At 39.1% G+C, this 21288-nt stretch overlaps 1 protein-coding gene across 5 annotated transcripts in view; it reads left to right on the top strand.

The window, feature by feature from the left end:
• The window catches only part of RAB3GAP2 (RAB3 GTPase activating non-catalytic protein subunit 2), a 104244-nt gene that overhangs the window by 54213 nt on the left and 28743 nt on the right, over positions 1-21288 (top strand). For all 5 annotated transcript variants that reach the window (XR_009254011.1, XM_058700592.1, XM_058700591.1 and 2 more), the window contains exons 11-21: positions 783-862; positions 992-1081; positions 3584-3723; positions 5482-5698; positions 6264-6407; positions 6850-6932; positions 7481-7545; positions 10010-10100; positions 12757-12884; positions 15401-15617; positions 16000-16097. Coding sequence is in view for 4 of the 5 variants with exons in the window: in XM_058700592.1 (XP_058556575.1) it covers positions 783-862; positions 992-1081; positions 3584-3723; positions 5482-5698; positions 6264-6407; positions 6850-6932; positions 7481-7545; positions 10010-10100; positions 12757-12884; positions 15401-15617; positions 16000-16097 (1353 nt within the window). In the remaining variant the exon portion in view is untranslated. The remainder of the gene's footprint in view (positions 1-782; positions 863-991; positions 1082-3583; positions 3724-5481; positions 5699-6263; positions 6408-6849; positions 6933-7480; positions 7546-10009; positions 10101-12756; positions 12885-15400; positions 15618-15999; positions 16098-21288) is intronic.

The following is a 21288-nucleotide window of genomic DNA, read 5'->3' as shown; positions in this document are numbered from 1 at the left end:
ATTGGATATTGTAAGTTAGCCTCAGAAATATTAGGCAGTTTACGTTTCTAAGTTTTCAATTTAAGCTAAAATTAGTCCCCACTGACTTCCTTCTAGATTCTTTAGGTGAACTGAAAAGGTACTAAAGTCAGCGTAAAACCAACACATTTCTCCATTTCAGCTCCCCCAACTTCCTGAACGGTTGATTTGTCTTTAAACACTGGTGCACTAATCAGCGTCTCAGGGTTACTTCTAGCCCACCAGAGACTGCAGTAAATCAGGAATTGTAAAGTTACCCGCTGTGGCGGATAGAAGGGGTGAAAATTGGTTCCTAAAAATAGGGGAAAGTTAGGTGCTGGACTTGATGGCTCTTATTTCTCGCTTATAAAACAGCCTTCTTAGAATTGTCCAAACTATTTTTTTACTTTAATAAAAATATACATTAAAAAAAAAAAAAAAAGAGGGACGGGAGCCAGTTGTGGGTAGGCAGGAGATCCACAGCCTTGCTAGAATAATGCCAAGTTAACGTCCTAGTTAAACTTTTTAAATTAAATTACAGTTTAAGGAGGCTAATCCTGAAGATAAAATGGACTGCTGGTGATTTTACTTTTAAACTGTAGAGTTAAAACTTCTGATTATATTCCTACTTCCTAAAATCATGTTTATTGTACTCTCTGAAAGATGCTATTTTTGATGGTCCAGGCTTTACAGCCTTTCAAAATCTTTAAAAGTAAGCCTTGTTTAGAAAGTATATTTTGGTTGTCAGCTATTCCCTGTTCTCTTTCAAATGTCTTGTTTTTCAGGGAAGCACGCAACCATTATTATCTCATGTTGCCCTGGCTGTTGCAAGTAAGCTCACTTCGGCTTTATTTAACGCTGCCAGGTAATTACGGAACGCTTGACTGCAAGATGATCTAATTTGTATCTCGCTTGGTTTTCACATCTGTTTTGATAATCTGCACATTAGAATGTTGGAAGCCCTGGTTTTATTCTAAATTCTCTTTCCGGTCAGTGGTTGGCTCGGTTGGAAAAGTAAGCACGAGGAAGAGGTGGTGCCGAAGCAGAAGCCGAAGGTGGAGCCCGCTGCCCCGTTAGCTGTAAGGCAAGTTGGCCGTGCTCGTCTCCCATTGTGGTGTTTGTGAAAATGTACCGTGAAATGTATGGCCTTTAAAAAAATTTTTTTTTTGTTTTATTTATTTTTGAGAGAGAAAGGGAGAGAGCATGAGCAGAGCAGGGGCAGAGGGAGAGGGAGACACAGAATCCGAAGCAGGCTCCAGGCTCCGAGCTGTCAGCACAGAGCCCGATGCGGACCTCGAACTCACAAACCATGAGATCGTCGCCTGAGCCGAAGTCGGGTGTTTAACCGACTGAGCCGCCCAGGCGCCACGATGGTCTTTCTATGAGTTTGGTTGATTTGTTGATCTCATGAGTTTGTGGAGCTTCTGAAAGTCATTAATGTGAGACTTTTTCTGTCGGAATATAAACTCCACGAGGAAGGTGATTGTCGTGTGTTTTGTCCACAGCTGTCTCCCTGTCATACAGTAGGCGCTCAGTGTGTGTTTGTGGAGTGTGCTTTCTTGCAAACACCTAGAACCTTAGCTTAAGTTTTAGGAAAATTAGTTCTGTGATAGCTGTTGAGTTTTTTGTTAGGTTTATTTATTTATTTGAGAGAGAGAGAGAGAGAGAGCATGGCTGCATGGGGGAGGGACAGAGAGAGAGAGAGAGAGAGCAGCGCGTCTGTGCCGGCAGTGTGGAGCTTAACATGGGGCTCGATCCCACAAACTGTGAGATCATGACCTGAGTTGAAATCAAGAGTCAGATGCTCAACCATCTGAGCCACCCAGGCGTCCCAGATAGCGGTTACAGTTTTTTAAAGAAAGTTTAGTTTGTCAATCAACTGTGTAAACTTAAAAAGTGCTTAGTAACTTCTTTAAAAAAAAACAAAAACGAGGAGTCTGTGCATTCAGGCACTCTGAGGAATGCAGGCTTGTGCTTTTTTGTTGACTTCACTGGTGCTGTAGGATAGTGTATTTGTCAGATTGTGCAGGGAGAGGGCATGATTTTTGCTTGATTTTTTTTTAAATCGTTTGTGTTACCTAATATAAAATACTACCATGAAGGGAAACAGAATTCACCCCCCCTTGTAGATATTCTTTAACTAAAGAGATATAACGAACTGTTATTAAAATTTATTGAAGATTATCCTCTAAGGTTGTTTCATATTATTTTAAAATACTGTAACACCTCACATTTTCTAAATTCACTTAAGAATCAAGAAGTAAGCCAAGCTGCCCTCTGCCTGCACACAGATGTAACAGAATTTAGACACTTTGTCTCAGGGGCTTTTCTCAAAGTGAGTGCACTTGGTCCTTTTGTAGTACCTCTTTACTTTTATCTTGCAGTTCTAGTAAGATTGGTTATAGACCAAGAACAGTTTAAAGGTAATTATTTAGGGGCACCTGAGTGGCTTAGGTGGTTGAGCATCTGACTTCAGCTCAGATCATGACCTCACAGCTTGTGAGTTCGAACCCTGCATTGGGCTTGGTGCTGACAGCTCAGAGCCTGGAGCCTGCTTCCGATTCTGTGTCTCCCTCTCTCTCTGCCCCTCACCTGTTTGTGCTCTGTTTCTCTCTCCTCAAAAATAAACATTAAAAAAATAATAATAATAAAAATATAGTTATTTAGAAGAGGGAGAGTTCTTCAGGCAGATTTGTTGGTGCCAGTAGGTTATGATATCTAGCAGAAAGTAGAGGTTAGAAATACAAACTTAAGGGGCACCTGGATGGCTCAGTCGGTTAAGCATCCAGCTCTTGATTTTAGCCCAGGTCATGATCTCACGGTTCGTGAGTTCAAGCCCCTCATGGGGCTCTATGCTGACAGATTGAGACCTGCTTGGGATTCTCTCTCTCTCTCTCTCTCTCTCTCTCTCTCTCTCTCTCTCTCTCCCTCTCCCTCTCCCTCTCCCTCTCCCTCCCTCCCTCCCTCCCTCCCTCTCTCTCTCCCTCTCCCTCTCCCTCCCTCCCTCCCTCCCTCTCTCTCTCCCTCTCCCTCTCCCTCTCCCTCTCCCTCTCCCTCTCCCTCTCCCTCTCCCTCTCCCTCTCCCTCCCCCACCTCTCTCTCTCTCTCCCCCCTCTCTCCCTCTCCCTGTCCCCCTCCCCCTTCCCTGCTTGAATGTTTGTATGCTCTCTCTCAAAATAAATATTAAAAAAAAATGAACTTAGGACAGATGAAATATGCTAGTATAGAAGCGTAGTATTCTAAAATTGGTCATGAGGGTACTGTTTCCTCTGATATAACACTTTATCAAGAAAAGATAGTTATACTTGATATTCTCAAAAAATATAAGATTATGGATACTTAGGTGGAAAATCTATGAAATAAAACTTACCTGTTTTTATTTTATAATGGAAGGAACTTCTTATGCATTTTGTGTTGCAAAATGTCTGGTACGATTAGTTAATAAATTCACCATGAATCCGTGCAAAGTTTATATTTCTTTACCTAAAAGCAGATTTTGCCTATTTTATTTACACATTTCATTATTCTGTTAACTTTTTCTAGATTGGAATTTGATTTGAGCTTTTTATTTTCTTTTAAATATCAGATTTGGACTTCCAGATTCTAGACGCCATGGTGAAAGTATATGTCTGTCTCCATGTAACACGCTGGCAGCAGTAACGGATGATTTTGGCAGAGTTATTTTATTGGATGTAGCTAGAGGAATTGCAATACGCATGTGGAAAGGTACTTCCTTATAAAAATCTAGAAAAAAGTTAATTTGCTTTTTACCCCTATAGTTGAGCAGTATTCTCATCCTTCAGCTTCTAATTAACAACACTGCTTAATGCATTACGTGTATGCTTTCTTTCTTTTTTTTTTTTTTTTAACAAGAACTCCCATCAGCCACACTTGATCCAGTCCAGTTGGTCTGTTAACTTTAAGTTTGATCAGTTTATACGCTTTTAATTTCTTCCTTATGTCCTTTTCAATTCTGTCCTTGTCAAATTCCTCAAGTCAGTTTCTTGCTCCTGTTATATTCATTCCACTTCACAAGGTCACGCTTAAGTCAAATGTTCTCTTCAAATCTAGAATGCTAAGTCTTTCAAACTAAAGACGGCAAAATAATTTTTGCTTATCTGACTTCCATATCCATATGCTGGGGTCAGTTTCTTGGTAAAATGTCAGTTAGGAGTTGTAGTTAGTTGCTAATAAACGACTCAAGTTCGGGATTGTAATGATATGCCCGTGACAACCTCAGGAGCCCAGTCGCCTTTTATGTAGCTTCCCTACTCAAGGTTATTTCATGGTTCAAATGACTACTGGAACTCCAGTCTTCTTGTCTGAGTTCCATGAAGGAAGAAAGGAAGAGGAAGAACTTCCAACTGAGCCAGTCCACTTTGAAGATGATTCCCTGCCAAGCTTTTTCCACAGTGCTTTAGTCAGGACTTAGTCACATAGTCATACCTAACTATAAGGGAGACTTGAAAATATCTAGGCACATTGTCAGCCTGAGAAAGGTAAAATCTCTTTGACCGAGGAAGAAGGGGAGAATGCATTGTTTTGGAATCCTTGGAATAGTAATATGTCAGTAATATGGTAGGAAATCCCAGCTGTGATGCAATGTGGTCTCTGCTTAGCAATGCAAGGAAAAATGGATTTGAGGAGATTAAAGTACTTTGGACAGATGGAGACCAGTATCACCTTCTTGCCAGAGAATTCCTGCAGTGTTTACCTGTTACATGTTTAAGTGTCTATAGAGGTAGGTTTCAGCGCCGCAGACACATCATTTCTTCTTGGTGTCTGTCTTCTGAAATAACATCAGGGGTGGTTCTCAGCAAGACTTTTCCAGAATATAGAAGACATAGGTGTCCCAGCGGGCCCACATCCACTACAGCGATGTTGTTGGAGGCATTGTGGCCTTCCCTTCTGCGGCTGGTGCTGTTCCCCCATATTTGGAAGAGAGGGGCCTGTGGCCGGTGGAAGGGGCCCCCCTGAGATGGAAGACTGTGTCGGCTGCCTCTTCTCAGAGGCAGGGACTTCCTGCTGCCACCTGGCACCACATCCCCCCTCGTCTGCATAGCACCACGGGATTTGAAAAGCACAAGATCAGGTTGATCTTTTTCTTACATTTTAATGGGACTTTTATTCAAATCCAAGCCTGGTAATTTAAAGGGAAAGAATTTTTTAAAGAGAAGGAGGGGAGAGAATGGGATCAAGGAAGGGACTCATGAAGCCTTAATGACAGCCGTTTTCTTTTTAAAGAAAAAAAGTGATCGGAAGCAAATTTAACAAAATTCTGGATTTAGTATGACTTGGTGATTGAGTCAGTATTTGTTACAATTATTATTATCTTTTCTGTTGAAGCCATTTCATAATAAAAAGGTAATGTGCTTTTATAGCTCTTCTTAAACCCCTGGCTAAAATATCCCAGAGTGCATCAGAAAGCTATGGTTGAACCTAGATTGATTAACTAATGAGCTTCCCTTTTCCTCTGTCTCAAAGGGTATCGAGATGCACAGATCGGTTGGATGCAAATCGTAGAGGACCTCCACGAAAGGGTACCAGAAAAGGCGGATTTTTCCCCCTTTGGAAATACTCAGGGTCCAAGTCGTGTAGCTCAGTTCCTTGTGATCTACGCACCCAGAAGGGGAATCTTGGAAGTGTGGGGCACACAGCAGGGGCCTAGGGTAGGAGCCTTCAACGTGGGAAAGCACTGCAGGTAAGCCGCAGACCCCGTCATTTTCCTGGTTACAAAAAGGAATGCTTTTGTTCAAGTAAAGCTTTTATTAAAGCTGCTTATTAGATTGCAAGTCGTTTGAGGATTGCAGTGTTCTCTATTATGGTTTTTCCCTGTGAGTGCCTGGTATATAATTAAGGATTAAGTATTTAATAACAACAACAAAAAATCTTAATGAAAAGGCCATGATATGCTACTGAATTTAATAAAGTGACCTGTGGTGTTGCCATTTGCCCCCATCCCTTGCTTATGCTGTGGGGGCTCAAAAGGAGAGATTCCTTCAGGTTCCCATGGTGATGATGTTAAGTGAGGTGAATGCTTTGTTTGCCATAGGCCTGTCGCTTAATTTTTCTAACACATTTTAACAAGGCGTCATTCTACCAGTCACCTCTGCTTTACTTGTGTTTTTGGTATCAGTTAGTGTTTATTTTACTTAGTGGTGCCCCCAAATCGAGACTAACGTAGGGGTCCCTAGCTATAATATAAGCACTTCTGGCATTTCTCCTTTCTCTAATATTCTTACCGTATTGGTATGTGATTTCCTCAGGCTTCTGTATCCTGGCTATAAAATAATGGGCTTAAATAATGTTACCAGTCAGAGCTGGCAGCCACAGACTTACCAGATCTGTCTTGTTGATCCAGTGTCTGGAAGTGTGAAAACAGTAAACGTTCCTTTCCATTTGGCACTGAGGTAAGATCAGGTATCCCTCTGCCAGCTTTTCCATCCTGTGTTTTGCTCTTGGTTTTGTAGTTACTGTTTTGTCGTTGCTGTTTTTTTCTCATTAGACAGAGATCTTTATTTTTTTTAACGTTTATTTATTATCGAGAGACAGAGAGACGCAGAGCGTGAGCAGGGGAGGGGTAGAGAGAGGGGGAGACACAGAATCCAAAGCAGGCTCCGGGCTCCGAGCTGTCAGCACAGAGCCCGATGTGGGGCTCGAACTCACGGACCGCGAAATCATGACCTGAGCTGGAGTCGGTCGCCCAACCAACTGAAGCACCCAGGCGCCCCTAGACAGAGATCTTTAAAGTTAAATAGGAAGAATATAAAGGAAAAGAGAGTTGGAGTGTGCCAGACTTAGAAGGAAAGCGATTTCATGTTCTGTAAGAATTTGTTGTGTTTATTGTTTTAGCGACAAGAAGTGTGAGCGAGCCAAGGACATGCACCTAGTGAAGAAACTGGCGACCCTGCTGAAAACAAAACCTCCCAATCTCGGTGGGTGTCCTTTAGTCAAAATAACAAAGCATGCTCTTTCATCATTTTCTAAATTAATAGCACATTATAAATGGAGCCATCGAAATAGTTCAGGGGCGCCTGGGTGGCTCTGTTGGGTAAGAGTCTGACTCTTGATTTCAGCTCCGGTCATGATCTCAGGGTCGTGGGATGGAGCCCTGGGTCGGCCTCTGCGCTGGTCGTGGAGCCTCCTTGAGTTTCTCTCTCCCTCTCCCTCTGCCCCTCCCCTACTGTTGTGGGCTCACTTGTGCTCTCTCTCTCTCAAAAAAAAGATTCATCTCTGAGCAGTTGCAATTCCTTAAAATAAGGTGAGCTGCAAGTAATCCTGCATATATTTTATTGGAATTGCTCTGTAAAGATGAAGCTTGCCACCTGGGAGATACTAACATTCATGTAAAGTAACAATGTGAGAGAAACCAGAAGTCCTTTAGACTGACTGATAGCTACAGATATATGCATTTTTCTTTCCACATAAAGTTTACCTTGTAATAATAGTGAAAAATGTAGTTTGGTTAATTTTCTCTTTGTAGATTTGGTTGAAACAGAAATAAAGGGACTACTTCTTGATATTAAGTATCCTGCAACGAAGAAACAAGTAAGTATGCATGTGAATTTTCCCGACGAGTGGCTGTAACCTATTTCTCTTAAGAAAGCCTTTGTTTTCCTCTTTCCCTCCAAACATGACAGGCTAACGTCTTCCTTTTCATGTTTTTATTCATGCAACCTTTTTATATTCATATATGGAAGTTGTGTTGTCTCTCTTTCTCCTTCTTTTTCTTTTAAAAATTAAGCAGTACTACCATACACACGGATGCATGTTTTAAACATAGACGCACGTATCTATACATAGCATCTATTCAGGTTAAAGAATAATAATAAACACTTATGTATGACCAGCCCCCTGAGGAAATAGAATGTTACCAGGAACTCTGACGAGCCTCCTGTCCCTCCTCAGTCCCCTCCCCCTCCCTAATGTGACCAGTGTTCGCAATTTCGTTTCTCTACAGTTGATGGATGTACTGCATGTGCTCACGTACTGTATGGATTCCACCCTGTGACTCTACTTTCTTCACTCGCCTCCTGTCAGTGGGCATTTAGGTTGTTGCCGGTGTTTTGGTTTTTTGCCATCACCGTGATACTGTGATTATCCTTGTACTGGGGTACTGTATCTTTGTTTCCTGATGCCCGGTGTGCAAGAGTTTCTCCTGAGTTTTATACCTAAGAGGGGAGTTGTAGGGCATGAGCTACGCTAGCTGTACTAGTTGATGAAAAATTGCTTCTCGAAGTCCTTGTGCTGCTAGTTCGCGTTCTCACGTGTGCTGTGTCAGAGGCCCTTGTCAGACTTCTTGAGTTTTGCCAGGTTTGGGATTCTGCTGTGACGATTCACTGTGATTCCTGTCCTCGCACCCTCTTATCAAAACCCTCATAATGCTGCTTGAGTTTTGGCTGTCTGAGTTCTTACACAACGCTTCAATTCCCGTGGACATCTCTGAACTCCTAGTCTGCCTTTAATCAGAACCGAATAGCTAACGGCTCCTTGTTTTCTAATTACTTGATGTACATGGGTTATAGCTCACCAGTTTTTTTTTTCCTTTTTACCTCGTTTAAGCCCCTTCAAGTAGGGTCTTCACCAAAGATGTGTGTTTCATAATCCACAGCAACTAAAGTAATGCCGATGTGTGGGAGAATTTAGTGAATACTGATTTCTTATCCCCTCTTACTGTGGTAGTCATTTTGTTGAGACACTTCTTGTTTTATTGTAAAACAGGCAAGTCCCTGTGACTTTTCATCCAGTTTCCATTCTGACAGGGCTAATTAGCTCTCATGTTCCTCAGGGCAGAGTCTTGGTTATGAAAGCTGACGTTCCTCTGACAAGGCGGGCACCCAGGAGAGGTAGTTCAGAGAATCTGTAGAAAGGGAGGGCTCTCACCCAAACAAGGCTTCTCATTTTGATACTGTCTTTTCTCTTACATCCTGGAACAACAAAACTGGGAACTTTAGCATATTACAGACTGTCATCTTGGCCTTTTTAAAAATTATTGCACTACTGAATTGTGTGTGAAACTATGAATTTTATTAAAAATGCTGGAAAAGCTGATAGTAAAAGTTGTGTATTGTTTTCAACACTAAGGGGGGAAAGGAAACCAGGTTAGGCTTGAGAAGACTGAACAAATAGGCAGCCAGCTGCCCCTCTGTGTAATAAATACCAGAACACAGGCGGTTACATTTTCTTGGGTGTTAACCTTTCTCAAAAGTCGCTTTCTTTATATCCACCACGTAGTGAGGCGACTACATCATGGGCTTGACCAACCTCTTGAGCCACCCTCTGAGCCCATTTCTTTCCCACACACACATAGAAGGGGTTGTGGTACCTTTTTTGTCTCATGCCGTATTCTCAGCCTGCCTTTGAAACTATTTAATCTCATCGACAAAAAAGCCAATTTAACGTGGTGGTAAGTATGAGCTTCAGCCGCTGAGTCTACCCATTGGTGATTCTGATGGTTGCTTCTTTAGGCACAAAGGGAGATTTTGGAACTATGGTGAAGGCTCTGGAGCATCTACTGGGGGAGGGCAGGAGAGGTAGCTGGGGTGAGGTGGTGCCATATGTATCTCCCATGGCCTGTAGGTTGACCTGGCCGTGCTCAATTGCAGTCATTAAGCAGTAATTAAGTTCTTGTCAGATTTTGTTATTGGCACGTCAGCAACAGCCTCTGCTTTTCATTTATGCCCGTGGGGTGTAGACTTACACTCTTCTTACTGGTGAATGGCTTTGTCTCGGTTTCTGTTTGTCTTGGCCGTTCTGTTAAACACCAGTTGCCTTCTAGTTGTCTCATTCTGAGTCCGGACTTTTTGTCATCCACCATATTGGGTATGCGATGAAATTCATTGATTATTACGTATGATGCAACCCTCATTCTCAGGTACGTATGCTAAAACGTCTTACCAATGGAGCTTCCCTTGGGAATTTGGGGCAACGAAGGTGTAGGCATAAATATAAAACTTAAAAAACAAAATCATTACCTTTTAATTGTTGCAATTGCTCAATATCTTTCTTCTAGGCTTTGGAAAGCATTTTGGCAAGTGAACGTTTACCATTTTCCTGCCTTAGAAACATCACTCAGACTTTAATGGACACTTTAAAAAATCAAGGTAATAGGGTTTGTACTGATTGGAGGTTCTGGTCTCGCTTCAGATTTTACAATTCTGATTATAGAAAGCTGTTCCTGTTAAAGATACCATGATGCTACTTCAGCGTGGAAATAATACATATAAGACATGGTATTTGGAGACTTTTACTCCCTATTTAGTATATGCGCTGATCTTCCTCTGAGCTTTCTCTGAATATAAAAATATTTCTCTTTCAAATCTCTCTACTGGGGGAACGACACCAGCATAGGATGGCGAGAAGTGATTATTCTGATACAGTTATACACATGTGAAAGCCATTGGCACGGGGAGGAGATGAGCTGGTGGTGTGCAAAAAACAGCCAGGTTCTCTTGCTGGCATTTTCTTCTGTTTACCTTTATGGGAGGAGAACGGTTTCTGCAGATGAAGAGTTCTTTAATTTTGTTTTGACAGGAAAAATGATAAAAAAATTTATGCTTTGAATTAATATTCTTTTAGTGTATAGAATCCACATTTTCTCATCCATTTCCCTCAGGAACAACTGAGGACTTCCCAAATCAGACTATGAGTAAATTATTAGTTCTGTTTTTGTTTGTTTGTTTTTGTTTTTTGCTGTTCAGAATTTGTCTGAAAAATAATTACATCTCTATCTGTAGGATTTTAACTCTGTACTCCAGCTAGCTAGGCCAGCAAAATTCAATTTATTCAGAATCTCTAACATCAATTAAATTGTAGTGTGCAATTTGCAGACTTCATCTAGTTGTGACTTTCTGCTTGTCATGTTAATTATATAAAGCCAGCTTTATATTTATATTTAAGCCAACGTAAAGTGGTTTAATTAGCAAATCATAGTATCCTCTTTCAACAGTTTCAGCATCCTAATTTTGAGATTTGCTTTCTCCACACGTATTTAAAGCTGCCTTTTGGAAGATAGTGAACTTCTTTAGTGCATACAACTTGTTGGAAATGTCTGTTAAAAAGCGTAGTTTGCTTCTGAAGCTCCCCTGTCCCTCAAGGCTTTATCAAAATCTTAAAATTTATTAAATCAGAATTTATCTTGCACTGAGGTGAGAATAAACCAAACACCACTGTTGGAGCTCTATAAAATCATCACTGGTTTCAAGTTATACCCAGAACTGGGATTCCTAAAAATTTTTACCTATTTAATAAGTTTTTTGTGGCTATAACAACTCTTGGAGGTAAAGTGTCTGTCTTTTGAAATAATGGTTGTTTTATATTAGGTTATATCTAAATTACCACGCAGGAGGGGCGCCTGGGTGGCTTAGTCGGGTAAGCATCTGACTTCGGCTCAGGTCATGATCTCACGGTTTGTGAGTTCGAGCCCTGCGTTGGGCTCTGTGCTGACTGCTCAGAGCCTGGAGCCTGTTTCAGATTCTGTGTCTCCCTCTCTCTCTTCCCCTCCCCCACTTGCAGTCTGTCTGTCTGTCTCTCTCTCTCTCAAAAATAAATAAAAGGTTAAAAAATTTTTGTAAGTTGCCACGCAGGCATGTTTTATACAGAGAGGAGTATTTCTCTGGTATTAAACTTTCTTCAAAAAGCCTGATGGACGGATGGGGAATGTCACTGTGGTCTCTGCCTCCCTTGAGGGTGGGCCTGTCACAGTCACAGTTGGCAGCAGGCACCATGGTAACGGGAGCCAGGCAGCTTCCTGCCGGCCGTCCTCCGTGTGTGGGCACAGGAGGCAGCGTGTGAGCTCCGGGCTGACGGAGGATACCTTCAAGGCTGCTTTCGGTTTAGTGTTTTAAAAATTGAGTATTAGACTCAGATAGCTCTTTCTGTTTTTCCCCACCTCCCCCCCACTACTAGTCTGCCTTATTTCATTTAAGAATTTGGACATTTTTCCATGATGGAAAATATATACTTGTAGCTTATTAAGTACCTCAATATTTAATAGAATAAAACATCAGGCTGGGAATGCCAGCTGGTGCAGCCACTCTGGAAAACAGTATGGAGGTTCCTCAAAAAGCTAAAAGTCCAACTACCCTACGGCCCAGCAATTGCACTACTAGGCACTTATCCACAGGATACAGGGGTGCTGTTTCGAAGGGACACATGCACCCCCGTGTTTATAGCAGCACTATCAACAATAGCCAAAGTATGGAAAGAGCCCAAATGTCCATCAATGGATGAATGGATAAAGAAAATGTGGTGTATATATACAATTGGGGTATTACTCAGCAATCAAAAAGAATAAAATCTTGCCATTTGCAACTATGTGGATGGAACTGGAGGGTATTATGCTAAGTGAAATTAGTCAGAGAAAGACAAAAATATGACTTCACTCATGAGACAAAACTCCACTTTAAGAGACAAAACAGATGAACATAAGGGAAGGGAAACAAAAATAATATAAAAACGGGGAGGGGGTCAAAACAGAAGAGACTCATAAATATGGAGAACAAACTGAGGGTTACTGGAGGGGTTGTGGGAGGGGGGATGGGCTAAATGGGGAAGGGGCACTAAGGAATCTACTCCTGAAATCGTTGCACTATATGATAACCAATTTGGATATAAATTTTTAAAAATAAAAAAATTAAATTAAAAAAATAATAAAACATCAGGGAAGTATATAAGACTATGAATGTTAATGAGAGAAAAGTCTTTTGTGAGTCGGCTAACTAGATCTCTTTAATGTATTTTTCCCCTCCACCTTTTTAGAACTGGAGTCTGTGGATGAAGGATTGCTACAGTTTTGTGCCAATAAACTGAAACTACTCCATCTTTATGAGTCTGTCAGTCAGTTAAATTCCCTTGATTTTCATTCAGACACACCATTCTCAGATAATGTAAGTAATTCTACTCCTCATCATACAAAATAATCTCTTGGATTATTTTTAATGTTTTAATTGATAGTAAAGTAGAAAATTAAGAATTTTTAGGAAGTATAAAGGTGTATTTCTTTACTAGACCCCCTGCTGGCTCTCTGTGCCTTAATGTTAAATTTATATTATTTATGCTAAGATATTACATTTTATTATTAATCTATTTTTACTACCATAGAAGCATTGTTCTTTTCTCATTTTTTTAAGGTTACTTCATACCACATAAGTTTGACAAGATTTGCCAATTATAATAAATTTGGTTTACTAAAGTAGGAAAATTTTAATTTCTTTTAAAGAAAAAAAAAAAAAAAAAAAGATTCTGCCAAACAGAAGAGATTGGTTTTTGTGTGGTGGTCTTGTGAACACATTCCTACAGCTGGCTCTATTGTATACTACATAATGCTTTAAAAAATTCTGTCTTACATCATAGTGTTTCATTATAGTAACTTCTATGTTTTTATTCTGTAAAACATTAAAAAATGGCAGCGCCTTGTAATCTTCATTATGGTGCAGTATTACTCATTTCTGGGGCATGTATACAAATTGTTACTTTCCATACAGAGAAATCAATAGGGAAGGAAGTAAATAATAAATAAATAAATTTCTTAATAGGGAACAGAGGGAAATATTGTCCTGTCTTTCTCTCAGATTCGTGTGTGACTGGGCACAGGTCGCTTGCCCTGAAAGCCTCTTGTCTTCCACTTCTCTCTCTAAAGGAAAATTATCTAAGCGATTTTAGTTATTTGTCAAGTCACTGATAATGCTTTTAGAAAATTACCAGGTGTATCTGAAACTTAATTGAGGTTTAAAGTGGAAGCCTTTTATTTTAAATATACGTATGTGAATAAAAAATTTTTAAACAGAAAAACAAGAAGATTTTTCTCTATTGGAAACCACTTACATATTCTTAACATCTTTTTAATCTTTGGGATTATAGATGGATTTCATAAAAGCATTTTAACAGTCTTCATCATTTTCTGTGATTGCCATTATAAACGACAAAGCCATTTTTGGGGATCTTTTTTCTTTCTACTTCAGCAATAGTATAAAATCTCTCAAACAACAAAAAGGTCAGGTTGATTTAATTATGTCTGTAGGATTGCCTAGACGTTTCATAGATTCTTAAGTGCTTGATTTTTTTGTAAGATCCAAACTCTCCTACTTTGCCAGAGAAAGTTAAGTATATGTCATTAATAATCCCTTATAGAATTCATTTCCACTTAATAGCCCCAGTATAGTCTGTAAATAGAAAAGATTCAGAAAATCTAAGAAATCAGTTTCTTAACTGATTGTTCTTTTTTTAAGTTTTAAAGCACTTTTTAAGAATTATAAAAATTATAGGGGCGCCTGGGTGGCGCAGTCGGTTAAGCGTCCGACTTCAGCCAGGTCACGATCTCGCGGTCCGTGAGTTCGAGCCCCGCGTCAGGCTCTGGGCTGATGGCCCGGAGCCTGGAGCCTGTTTCCGATTCTGTGTCTCCCTCTCTCTCTCTGCCCCTCCCCCGTTCATGCTCTGTCTCTCTCTGTCCCAAAAATAAATTAAAAAAAAAAAAAAAAAAAAAAAGAATTATAAAAATTATATTTTGCTGTGGACTTTTAGATCCTTCAAAAATATACAATCATTTTCTAGGCTGAATGGCCAATATTGTACATGTAAAACTAAAATTCAAATTTGAAATCATTTTTGTTGTCTGTGGGACATCGTTCATATAAGCTCATATCAATTCAGTATAGAATTGAACTGCTGGTGTGTGTTCAGTGCACTTTGCAATTTACTGCTTGTTTTTAAAAACAACAGCCTTAGTAAATAGAAAGCTGCATTCTTAAACAAGCGCAGTTTTATCAGGTAGCATGGGGGGAAGAAAGTTGTGCTTGCTGTGGCAAAATGGTCTCTTACGTATGTGTGTGTTTGTGTATGCTTAATCCTAATTTAGAAAAATAATAGTATCAGGAGATGTTTTTGCACATATGGGATATAAAAATAGTTTGAAAGGCTGGCAGGATGTTATCTGTGACTTTTCAATCCCTGTGTCCCTAAGAGTTACATAGAGGATATACATGTAAATACAGTGATGATTGGTTTCCAGTATTTTATTTTATTGTGTTTTTGCTGTTTAATAAATATTGTTTCAAACAGACCTTTAGTTTTCTTAGAATCACAAGGGTTGTAGTTGATACTCTTGTAATTTTTTTTCTGATTATACATTAATACAATTAGGTGTAATCCGAACATTTTAGAAGAGAATATTCTCAAGACATTATATAAAAATGGTACTTTTAGTTATATGTAGTATTTAAGATTAATTTATTTAAATAACACCCCACTCATGATTTGAGAGTAAAATTTTAAGCGGAGTACATTATAGCCGTCTTTTGCTTATAGCCTTGAATTTCACCTCAGATAATGGGGTCGACTCCTTTGGCAGAGTCAGAGAAAGAGTCATGGTCTAGTCAAGACTTTTTTTTTTTTCCTATTTTTTAAGGACTTGGCTGTGTTACTGAGGCTTGATGAAAAAGAACTGCATAAGCTCCAGGCATTACTAGAGAAGTACAAACAGGAAAAGTCCAGAACTACTACCGTCCGATTCTCTGATGATAAGGATGGTGTGTTGCCTGTAAAAACATTCCTGGAATATTTAGAATATGAGAAAGATGCGATCAACATAAAAAAGATGAGTGAAGAGGAGTATGTGGCTTTAGGTAGGTGGCATGATAAACTGCTCTTTGAAACCTGCCTCTTCTGGATGAAAGCCTGGGAGGAGTTCACAGCATCTCAGAGATTCAGTTTGTTTCAAAAGTAAATTAATGAGAAACTTTAATGTATGTTTTTCAGTTAACATAAGATACTCTGGATATGTAGGCACTATGTCATAAAGGTTTTATTGATTATTACTTATACTAAAGAGACAGTGCTAGACATGGAATGATTTGCCTTCTGCTGTAAAGTCAACAAACCGAACCATTCATTTCTCTTCTCTCGTGCTGTATTGCTTCTCTGGGGATCTAGATTGCAATTCAGGAAGAATGTTAGTCCAAATGGTAAGTAGCTGTTGGTTCATGCATTTTGCTTTTGTTTTACTAGGCAGCTTCTTTTTTTGGAAGTGTCTGCATGGAGAAAGCTCTACTGAGGATATGTGTCGTACATTGGAGTCAGCTGGACTTAGCCCTCAGCTGTTGTTGGTAAGGTTTCTTCGCATGCTCTTCTTCCCTGCTGATGTCATCTGGAAGTGTCAGTCTTTTGTTTAAATGCCATTGTCTAAAGCATGTCATACAACATACATCAAAACCTCCCAAATATGATCAGAGAAACTTATAGTTACCATATTTGAGTTATAATTATTTCTCTAATTCTCTATAAACTGTAGCATGGTTGGCCTAAAATAAATTTAGAATCTGACACATATGCGTGCATTTATAGTGCGTTGTGATCATCAAGGAAAATGTTCATATTGGAACTAAAAAAGGTCTTATTTACAGAACAAAATCAACTTCCCTTAAAGCAATACAGAGTTGTTATCAAACATTCCCAAACTTTGAAAATAGGTTAGGGTTTAGTCTGTGTGCTATAACAAATGTAAAACAAAAGAACCATCCAGTAGAGAATGACAACACTAAATGTTTGCCCTTCTGCAAAGGACCCTATCGTCATCCCTTTTCTGTTCCCTCCTCCCTTACATGCACAAGTACATACTTTTTCACATCCTTACTAACATCTCCTATTTTGGCCAGGATTTGGGCAATCTCCCTCCGTAAGCCTGTTGACTGTGGTCATGTATTGTTTTAACTGAACATTTAATCTTCTAAAAACAGATTCCATTCTGTGTCACTTTGCAGTATGTATGTCAGAAAGTAAAGCAGTTAAAGATGCATATAGATTGTACATGGATTTTCATAAGCAGCGTTTTTTGGTTTTGTTAGAGAGCATGTGCGTATGAGCGGGGGAGGGGCAGAGAGAGAGAGAGAGGGAGAATCTTAAGCAGGCTCCATGCCCAGCGTGGGGCCCAACACAGGGCTCTATCCCACCATCTCATGACCCTGGGAGCATTTCCTGAGCCGGAATTGGGTCAGATGCTTAACCAACTGAGCCACCCAGGCACCCCAAAACCAGCTTCATTTATAATAGCCCAAAATTGCAAACTACGCAAATGTCCTCCAGTGGGGGAATGGTTAAACTGTGGTACAGCTTTACCAGGAATACTCCTCAGCGATAAAGAGGACCGAGCCATTGATTGACACAAGACCTCTAGTGAACCGCAAGGAAGATATGTTGAGTGGAAAAATGCCAATCTTAGAAAGACGTGTACTGTGTGATTCTGTTTTTGTAACAGTCATGAAATAGCACAGTTACAGAGATCGGGAATAGATTAGTGGTTGCCAAAGGTGATGGGTGAGTGAGCGGGGAGGGACAGGTATGGCTAGAAGTGTTAACACAAGGGAGTCTTGTGCTGATGTATAGTTAAGTGCTTATAGTGGTAGTGTGTTTGCAAAGTTACACATTTGGTAGAATTGCATGCACACACGTATGGGTGCATGTATTACTGGTGAAGTTTGAATACACTCTGTGAATTTTACCAGTGTTAATTTATTGGTTTTGATATTGTGTAAGATGTTAGCATTAGGGGAGACTGCAGGAAGGGTGCATGGAGCTTCCTTGAGCGGTTTTTTTTTTTTTTTTTTTTTTTTTTTTTTTTTTTTTTTTTGGTGCCACTAGTGAATCTTTCACTGTTACGAAATAAAAAGTTAAAAAGAGAGGAGGTAAGTATTGCTTATTATTCAAAGTTGAGATGCTTAAATAGGATGAGTACAGAAGACTTCTTATTTCACACTGTGTTTAATCAGTATCAACAAATTGTTATTTGCATTAAGTCTGGGGTTTAAGAAACTGGGAAAATACGAACCTCAAATCTTACCTCACTCCATATATAAAAATTAACTCAAAATGGAACATAAATATAAGAGCTAAAGCTACAATACTTACAGGAGAAAACATAGGGGAAAGCTTGGATTGAGCCAAGATTTCATAGGACACAAGAAGCATGAGCATAAAAGAAAAATGTTGATCATTTGCACTTCATCAAAATTCAAAACTTCCATGTTTTACAGCTGTTAAGAACTGAAAGGCAAGCCTCTCTTTCAGAATTTATACTTGATAAATGAATTGTAGCCACATTAGGAAAGAATCTGTACAACTCAGTAATAAGACAAACAGTACAATAAAAAAAAGCAAAAGATTTGAACAGACCCATCACCAAAAAAGATACATACAAATGGCAAGTGATCACCTGAAAGGTGGTCAGCATCATTCGCTGTTAGGGAAATGCTAAACAAAAGTACAGTAGCCTCTTTCTCAAGAGGGTGACTGAAGTGAATTCTGATGGCATCAAGTGTTGAAGAAGTTGTGGACTGATCGGAGCTCTCAGCATGGCTAACGCAAACGATAGCACAACAACTTTGGAAAACAGTTTGAAAGTTTCTTCTTATAACGTTGAACATAAATTTACTATAAAATCTAGCAGTCTCACTCCTGGGTATTTAAGAGGAATGAAAATAGATGCTCACATAGGTTTGGAATCAGATATTAACAGCAGCTTTATTCGTAACAGCCCAAAGTTCAAGCAACCCAAATATCCGCCAGCTGATAAATGGATAAACGATGGTATCCATACAGTGGAGTGAACTACTGATACACAGAATAACTGTGGAATGAATGAATGAGTGAATGAATGAATCTCAAAAGCATTATACTAAGTGAAAACATCCAGAAACAAGACTGCCCACTGTATGATTTCAGTTGTATGAAATACTAGAATAAGCAAAAATATAGGGACGGGGGAGATGGGCGTTTGCTGGAGAATGAGGGTGGGGGTTGGAGACTGACTCCAGGAAGCACAAGGGAACTTTGGGGAATGAAGATACGTTGGCCACCCAACTTAAAATCAGTGAACTTTATTGTAAATATATAGATGTTGTAAGGTAATCAAGTGACACATATTATGTAGGAAATCTCCCTGCTTTAAACCCATAAAGCTGTGATCTATAGAAATACTGTGCTGTAGAATTTATAAAATGGGATATAATTTGAAATTATTTTAAAAACTCATCCGAGAGATTGTATTTCACACATTCCAAATGATTCATCTCTTTTCCCTTGTTTTTCTCAGACAAATGGTTTACGGCTAGATTTTTTTTTTTTTTAGAAGTATTTTATCAATAGCTGAAAGCTGTTAAGCAGCCGTGTAATTTTTAAAAATCCTGCCGTGAGTACAGAGAAATAAACAAGGCATTTTCACTTAAAGTGTGTAATTAAATAGTATGAATAGGCAGGGAAGGGGGAATGTCTTTAAAAAAAAAAAAATACAAAGCCCAAGAGTTAAGAGTAAGAAAAGGAATATACAATTAAAAAAAAAAAAAGAGAAGCTTTTCAAGAAGGCTGCTTGGTCATTGTGGTCACGTTGATCAGAGAAAATAGTGGCCAGCACGTTGAGGCCGTGACTAAGCCATCTGACCTCGGGGAGATAAAGTGCAGGGGTTTTGTGTCCCCATGTAAGTAAGTGTGTGTCCTGCTTCATCCTGCTCATCCCCAAAGAAGTTAGTGCCAGTGTCAAAATATTGGCCAGTGATATTTCTAGGCTATTAAATTTTAAAAGGTTTTTTTAAAGAGAATAAATGTCTATTATATTCAAGGAGTAACAGACTTTTAGGAGTTAGCCACATAAACATTATGAATAAAATGTGTTTGGTCTTTCAGCAAAATATATTATTACTGTTATAAAGACACACTATTTGAAATGCTAATTCTTCCTATTTTTCTGCAATATTTTCATAATAGTTTTATTGGAATTATGTTCATGAAGAAATTTGCTACTTGTAATCTAGGTTGTATGTGTTTAGGCGGTATATATTTTTAAATTTAGAAATATTTCTAGATATACTTAGCATTTTTTTTTTGTAAAACTTACATTTGATTTAGTCACTATTTTACTATATTAGTGTAATTCACAGACCGATAGCGCGATAGTTTTTAAATGCTTAAAACGATAATGTTTAAAACTATAATTACCCTCAGTGGAATTTTATCAAGTTTTAAATCTGTAACCCAAAACAGATCTAGTTTTCAGCAAAGACTGGAAAATAAGGCTCCTCCAAAAAACTGACAAGAGAAGTTTCTTTTAAGTAGAGACTGGACTTAACAGATGGCTTCCTCACATTCTGTCTGCTGGCATTTCTGCTGAGGGAAGGGTTTAAAACATCTGGGGATATTACTGTTACAGGAGGACACTTAGCAAGAGGTACAATTCATTAAGCATTAGAAGCAGCTACCAAGGACTCCTGGGATTTTCTGTTTCATTCTTAGGTACAGGTTTTACCAGGTCTTAGATCTTGCTTGACTTAGAAAAGAGGAATTAACTGAATTTCCTCTCAAGGTTTCTCTTAATAAAAATCTCATACTCACATATCATCTGGTAGTGTGTCAAGATGTGACATTTGTGTGTGAAATAACATAGTATACGTTTATAGTATGAATATCCACGTTGTAAATAAGCTGACATTTTTTACTGTGATGTATTGAAAGAATATTTTGTATTTACTAGTTATAGCTACCTTCTGTATACTTACTCTGTTATGTATGTTCATGTGTATGTTTTTATGTGGTATCTTATCTCTGTATTCTCTTCTTTATTTTTCTCCTTTTATCTTACTTTTTTCTGATGCTTAAAAAATTTTCCTATTGCTTGTAAGTGATCCTAAAATCGTGTCATTGTGTTCTGGTGACTCCCATGGCATCCTCTCTTTCATACTGACTTTTTACATGCAAACTAAAGCAAAGCTGATTGGAATTTTTAAAGTTTATAAAAAAAGGGGAACACCCACTATGTCATAAGCAAAGATTACCTTGGTGGAAGAAAGTTAGAAAAACAGGGCTGACCGAGAGAGAGACAAAGAAAGAGGGTTCAGTAGAATAGTTTTTTGTTTTGTTTTGTTTTAGAATTTGCTAAATAAAGGTGGTGGTGGATAAGGGGGAATGGTTAGTTGGAGAGAAAACTAGAAGGGTTTATAGTATGAAGAAAGATTCAGGGTATGGCATTTACTTTGTCTAAGTATGATTTAGTCTGCAGTAACCCCTTGGGTTGTGTATCTTTTTGAGCACTTTGAAACTTTGTTGCTGATGAGGAGATGAATCAAGCTTGAAAAGACAGGCTGTAAACCTGTGTGTTTAGAAACCTGCGCGGTGCCTGGGTGGTGCAGTTGGTTAAGCTTCTTACTTTGGCTCGGGTCATAATCTCTGGTTTCATGAAGTCAGGTTCTGTGCTGACATCTTGGAGCTTCAGTGTCTGTGTCTCCCCCTCTCTCTCACCGTCCCCTGCTCATG

The sequence above is a fragment of the Neofelis nebulosa genome, chromosome 15 (genome assembly GCF_028018385.1).
Source record: "Neofelis nebulosa isolate mNeoNeb1 chromosome 15, mNeoNeb1.pri, whole genome shotgun sequence".
Taxonomy (NCBI): Eukaryota; Metazoa; Chordata; class Mammalia; order Carnivora; family Felidae; genus Neofelis; species Neofelis nebulosa.
Note: the sequence above shows the minus strand (reverse complement) of the source record. Positions and strands in the feature narration are given on the sequence as shown.